We start from the raw sequence: 7106 nt of genomic DNA on the forward strand, positions 1-7106 counted from the left end.
GGCTGTGAGTTCAAGTCCTGGAAGTTAAAAAATAAAGGAGCCGGACAGACGGCGAGCTCTAAGGACCGGAGAGAACAGGAATCTGAGATCTTATAAGACTACTTTTAGTTTCACTATGGATATTAATAATATTGTAATAGAATGCCTTTTATACAGTATAAATATCTGCTGGAATCCTACCCAAAGTGGGGCTAGTTTGCTCAATATGGTACATATAATTTTTTGAATGGGCATGTTGGTCCCTGGCACCTTTTACACTTCTTTGGCTAGCTACCTGTCTCTGTGACACCTATGGCATCTTAATTCTTTCCTTGTTGCAGCTGTTTAGATCTGGTAAGGGAATTTATCAGGAAACTCCACCAAGTGATATTCTGTATGTTGACCAGAGCAGTCAGCCAAAGGCTTTTCCTGAGGTGAGCCAGGTTCAAACTCCAATGACTAAAGCAAGGTGTCAGCTATTTAACCTTCTGCTCCTATTCCTGCCGCAAATGTGTTTTTATTTTCTGAAGTAATTATAATTACTCTCAAAGGTCTCAAGGCCCTGCTACTTAGACTCAGTGAACGAAAAATCATTTGAAAAGATGTAAGTAGACCATAAGTGTCATGACAAAAGAATAAAACACTGTTTTTTTAAAATGAAAAATGTTTCATTGTAATAGATAATCAGGACGAATGGCATGTATTAGCTCCTGAAAGCTTTGGAAGCTGTGTTACCTCACTGGGGTTTATCAACTCATCTGCTAACAGCTTTCCTTCCATTTTGTCTTGTGGAAAGCACAATTAATAGTATTTTGAGTAGTATAAGCTGAGCTGAGAAACCACCTTTCAGAAATGTAAATTCCTGCCTTGGTGGAAGACTGGATGCTATTAACCTTTGTGATTTCTTTCAACTTTCAATTCTCCTTAATCATGGTAAAGATGCATTTTTTTTCTAGTTGGGTGAGTTGGTCCACATGGCTTTTGCTGTCTGTAGAACTGTTAAGAGGTAAGGTAAAAATTAAACCTTTCTGTAGGTGAAGGACTCATCTCTCTCAGTTGTCTGGTAATTTGTTTGACAATTTTTGCAAATATAATTTAAAAATTAAGGAAACCATTCTCTATCTTTTTTTATTAAGAGAAAAAATTCAGGAAAAAAATCATCCACATCATTAATTTACAATTTGGGTTGCTATAGATTGAAAGCAATGCCTATGTGCTGGCTCGATGCTTCATTGGTAAAAATTAGAATAAGGCAAATTCTATTGAATAGAGGGTCACACAGACAATTGCTGTTTTTGTTGGTCCCTCTGGTACCAAGCCTAAGAATAGAGGGGAAAAAAATCCTGGCAATGCAACAGAAACAATTTCTTTTTAGAGGAAGGGTCTCACTCTATCACCCAGGCTGAAGTGCAGTGATACGACCAAAACTCACTGCAGCCTTGAACTATTGGTTTCAAGGGATCTTCTCACTCCAGACTCCCAAGGTTCTGGGATTCCAGGTGCCAGCCATTGCACCAAGTCCAGGACCATCTTTTACCATCATCTTTCACTTCAAGATAAACCGAGGCATGTGTTGGATGGAAGGAAAGTGGAGATACCATGTCCTCTCATCTTACTTCCTTTCAGTAAAGAAGCTTAACTCCATTAAACACTGGTGGTGATTGTATATTTAGAAGTAATTCAAAATGTAAAGGACTTTGAATGCATTTTAATGTAAGAAAAACTGATTGTATTAAAATGCTTTAAGATATCACAATGACTTATTTATCACTCTATGCATCATGAGCATAACTTTCTTTCCAAGCATTGATTTTTAAAATATGTTTTGGAAGTGGAAAAAGAATAAAAACAGTCTTTCAGAATTCTCCTTCACTATCCTTCGTGAAGAGAGCCAGGTTCATTGGCTGACAGAGACTATTTCAAAAGAGTAGAAATTCTTTTTTTCAAAGGGGTAGAATTATCTAATTAGAGATGTTTCTTAAACAATAAAAGATAGGTTATATTTTTCTAATCTGTGATTTGCTGAGTTGAAGCATGAACTGTCAAATATTTATGATAAAGCATTCATAGTTAAGTACACAGAATTAACCAGCTTGAAATATTATTGAGGTCCTTGTATGATGTAGAAACTTCTGTTTTTATTGTTTAAAAAATTCATGAAAAAGTTATATTCTTCTTTAGATTGACTTAAAATTGATTTAAAATTTAAAGCATTTCAAATAAGAAATTTCACCATTGTTTAAGTTAAACATTGAGAGAAAATTACATTGTTACTTTTTTTCTATTAAGGAGCTTCTTAGACTCCAAGGTATTTAGTAGAATTCAGAGTAAATCTCTCTAAAATTTTTAATTTTACTTTTTTGGCAGTTTAGCTCTTACTATGTCACTTATTCTGCCTACAATATGAAATGTATAGCAATAATTATATATAGTTTTCCTAACTTGAAGTATCTTACATTTTGGCTTATTATTCTTATACTTTTATACTCAAGATTATCTTATTTCAAAAGAGGAAGTGCATTTCAGGGAATAATTTGAATGTAAGAACATGTCATCTGGGAATTAGAACTAGGCTGATGGTCAGGTAGGCATCACACCATTAGTTCCCTTGTTATTTACCACGGAATAAAAAGTCAACACGGCTGGGCACAGTGGCTCATGCCCATAATCCCAGCACTTGGGAGGCAGAGGTGAGAGGATTGCCTGAGCCCAGGGGTTCCAGACCAGCCTGAACAACTTAGAGAGACCTCATCTCTACAATAAGTCAAAAAATTAGCCAGATGTGGTGGCACATACCTGTAGTCTCAGCTACTTGGAAGGCTGAGGTAAAAGGATCACCTGAGCACAGCAGGTCGAGGCTGCAGTAGCTGTGAGTGTGCCACTGCACTTCAGCCTGGGCGGCAGAGTGAGACTCTGACTCAAAAAAAAGAAAGAAAGATAGAAAAGGCAACATGAAAGTCTTTTTTTTTTGCTACTGGTGTCTGGCTTTTTTGCAGCTACCTTTACCTCTGTGACAGAGTAGGGGGTAGTAGAGCAATACAGACTGCAAAGTGAGAGCCATAGAAGAGCCAAGATCACTGGGGCCAGTGGACTGAACATGGCTGCACTGATGTTAAGAACAGACCCTAAAGTCCAGGATACTTGGGCTCAAATCTAAATGCTCAATAACTGCATGATTTGGGCAGTTACTGTTTCTATTTCGGTTTCCTTGTCTTCATCTGTAAAAGAAGGGCTACTAGAGAGTTGAATGAATATATATATATGTATATATATTCACTTAAGAGATAACATAATATATAAATACACATATAAGATATATATATTCACTTAAGATATATATGAACATACATGTATATTCACTTAATCACACACACAACACACTTAATCACACAACACAACACACACTTAGAGCAGTTCCTGGTAGGTGGTAAGTGCTACTTAAATATAAGTTATTGTATTGCCTTCTCATTTCTGTGTTTGAATTACTAAATGAGTAATAACACTGAATGATCTGATAGTTCCTTCTTTTTCCTGTTTTGTTTTGTTCTTTTTTTTGAGGTGGAGTTTTTCTCTGTTGCCCAGGCTGGAGTGCAGTGGCACACTCCCAGACACTGCAGCCTTGACCTGCTGGGATCAGGTGATCCTTCCGCCTCAGTCTTCCAAGTAGCTGGAAATACAGGTGCGTGCCACCACACCCAGATAATTTTTTTGGTTTATTGTAGAGATGAGGTTTTACCAAACCCAGGTTGGTCTGGAACCCCTGGACTCAGGCACTCCTCTTGCCTTGGCCTCCCTAAGTACTGGGGTTACAGACTTGAGCCACTGCGCCTGGTTTGCTTTTTTCTTAAAGAATCAATGGTTGCAACAAAATGTCACTTTTAAGAAGTTAAGGAGGCCTAGGTGAGAGGATTGCCTGAGCCCAGGGGTTCGAGACCAGCCTGGGCAACTTGGTAAGACCTCGTCTCTATAAAAAAAAAAAGAAGGTGAGTATAGGCAAAACGAGAAGCCCTAAAGCAAGGTGCTGAGCTAATAGACAGCTGAATCGCTTCCTGAATCCATAAGAACTGGTTCTTTGTGATGCTAGGACTATTAATTGGCTTTTGTTTTAGAGATGATGGATTGATTTTCCAGGAAAAGGCATGATGATAGCCCTCATAATCACTTAAACAGCAGTCTGGCAAATTAGTATAATCTCATATAAATCAAAACACTAGAATGTGAGCTTCACCAGGACAGAGAATGTCTGTTGGTTCACTGCTGTACTCCCAGAGTCCAGGCAAGTGATTGGCAAATATTGGAGGCTCTATTTCTTGAGTGACTATTTCTTGAGTGAACTGAATAAATGACAACCTTGACCTTTCCTTTAAATAAGATTAACATAAAAGGCAAAGCAAAATAGTGTGCTTTCCTATTTCCTGATGAATTGCTAACCCTGAGACTGCTGGTAGGTAGGCAAGAAAGCAGGGCTGAGGAACGTGTGGAGGACAGAGCGCAAATGTGTACTTGAAGCAAGTATTTCAGAAGTCATGCACTTGGTGAAGTATTCACAGGAATGTGTGGTGTAAAATGATGTTACACTCCGATTCATGTGTCACATTCGAATTACAAATATTTTGTCCAGCATCTGTCTAACTTTAGTGTCTACACTCATACTTTTTTCTCTGCAGGGTTTTCAGAAATCTTTGATCTGTGACCCAGTGTCATAAATAACTTTTCTTAGTGAAACTATGCAAATAGATTGTTTGTAAGTTACTGTGAAGTATGGTTCGGACTTAGATTGTTTCTCCCTACACCTGGCTGATTTCATCCCTCTTAGTCAGCGAGTGAGCTCTGACGGACACGCAGATTGCCAGTAACAAGTCATGGGGTGCAGGTAATAAACAAGCTGAAAGAAATGTAAGCATCACTCTTAGTCAATATAATTATAAACATAGTGTAGCAGTTTGAATAATTGCTTGATTATAAAACCGCCTGAGGTGAGGATTTTTCACTGACAATTAGCCATCCGGTGGCTCCTGTAAGTTCTAATAAAGCAATGTGTTTCCCTGTTGGTTACTTCTATAGAAGAGGTAAGCATTATATGTGCAAGCCCTCTCGGATTTGGGGATACCACATTACAGTTACTACTCAGCTTTGATAGGCTCAAATAATGCTTGGCATGATCTGTTTCACAGGTGGGGTTGATTATACAGCATTACCTATAATTTAGCTCACAACCTCATACAGTGGACTAAAATAACGCTCTTAGACCTATGTCTAACAAATTTAAATATGTATTTTCTATCCCCATAGCAAATATTGCTTAAAAACAAAAAGGCTCCTTTCTTAAAGCAGGGCAAGCTGATGATTTCAATAGAAAACTACCTATTTGTACACACTGTAAGTTTCCCTAATTATCTTTGTAATAAAAACTGAGAAGGTATTAGTTATCCTAGACTGAACCTTACTCAATTCTTACTATCTTTTATAAATATAAAGCAAACAACCCCAAAGTACATTATTAATTAATTACCTATGATTTCTTAAAATGACTTACATCATCTCGTTTAATTTTAGAGCTTCCAGACATTAATAATAAGTTACCACAAAGCTACCACTGATTTATAATGTGCATTACCACATAAGGTCTGGTCCAAGAACTTTGGGCCCAGAAGGAAAAAGAGGAAAGTTTTTAAGTGAGCCATGAGAGAAAAATGAAAATGTATCTGTACTCACAGAAAACAATTAGGCCTAATGTAATTGGAGTGAACACTTAGGTTCATTTTATTTGAAGGTACTGTTTCTATGCTTGAAGTTCCATATAGAAAAGGGTCCTTAGGGTTAGAACACTATGGAAGGTGATATAGTTTCACTTGGCCCTTGGACATGTAGGGTAAACATTTTACATTATTGCACAGTAACAAAAATTTACAGCCATAGGTAACACAGTATCTGATCAACGTGAACACACCTGGTGTTTAAGGCTAACCCACATTGGAAAGTAGTCATTTCCAGGCTGGAGATCAAATATCTTAACACAGTGTCACTTGTCTGAGTTGCTAGAAAAGATTTCTCATTTAAAAATCTATTCATAGGATGCACTTTCACATTCATCGGCTTCCTTTCACCTGTGTGCTAGACAGAGGCACTTTAAGAGCTATTACCTGTAGTTTCAGGAGTACAAGACATTGAGTTTCAGCAGTGATTGGTAAATATGGCAAGAAACTAAAATGAAATTGTTTAAAAAGAAAGTAAACAAATTACTAAATCAGAAAATCTTGCCATATACTGTAAAAATCACTGGTCTGTGATTTAAGGAAGTTCCTTACCCCCCCCCCCCCAAAATTAGTAGCTATCACTTATGTATACTCATATAAGTAAATACTACAGCTTTCTGATGTTAAGGTATAATGGTTTTGCTGTTTGGGCTTGTCAAGGTTTTAAAATATTGACGAGTTAAGTACTTTATGTTTCGAGTGATATTTTAAAGTATTGTATTATCCATAGGTTCCAAATAGTCAGAAAGACTAAAACATTTTGGAAGAGTTTAGTAAAGTGTATAAAAATTAAAAGACTAAAAAAAAAAAAACAACAACAAACCACTCCATTTTAAATGTGTAAAAATAAATCGCATTCATTTGTGGGAATCCGGTGACATTTTCTCTTTCTCTTCCTTCCTTTCTTTTTCCTTTCTTCTTTTTCTTTTTTGGTTTTAGTTAGTTGGCACGTACTGCACCCGCCACAACACGTTGGAAAGCAGGTCCTGGTACACACTGAGGAATATCCAGCCAGGTAAATACATCAGGGTGATGAGACCCATGAAGTTGAGCGGGTAGTGAGAATAGTCCCAGGAGCAAGCCCCGCACATGCGGAGTCCCAGACCCCAGGACAACTCCCACGCGTAGATGAAGAGCACGTAGATGGGCACCCGCTTCCAGGTGCCCCAACCACGGCTGTGGTGCAGGTGGAAGTAGAGCTTTTCCACCACGAAACTGCAGCTTCCGTACATAAAGAAGGACCAGATCGACGTGTGGCCGCTGGTGGCCCCGGCCCCCTGCCCCAGCACGTTGAAGAAGAAGGTGAAGAAGATCTCATCCAGAAAGCCGTGCATCCCGAAGAAAAGAAAGCGCAGCAGGTCCGGCAGCCCG

General features: G+C 38.2%; 1 protein-coding gene across 1 annotated transcript; it reads right to left on the reverse strand.

Annotated features, from left to right (window-relative positions):
* Window positions 1-6279: 6279 nt before the first annotated feature.
* Window positions 6280-7099, reverse strand: TMEM229A (transmembrane protein 229A). The gene has a single exon (XM_021711831.1). It carries the CDS (start codon window positions 7067-7069, stop codon window positions 6671-6673), a length of 399 nt encoding a protein of 132 aa, XP_021567506.1. The 5' UTR covers window positions 7070-7099; the 3' UTR covers window positions 6280-6670.
* Between the last annotated feature and the right edge of the window lie 7 nt (window positions 7100-7106).

Source organism: Carlito syrichta, unplaced genomic scaffold (assembly GCF_000164805.1).
Source record: "Carlito syrichta isolate Samal-C Ts95f unplaced genomic scaffold, Tarsius_syrichta-2.0.1 Scaffold302715, whole genome shotgun sequence".
Classification (NCBI taxonomy): Eukaryota; Metazoa; Chordata; class Mammalia; order Primates; family Tarsiidae; genus Carlito; species Carlito syrichta.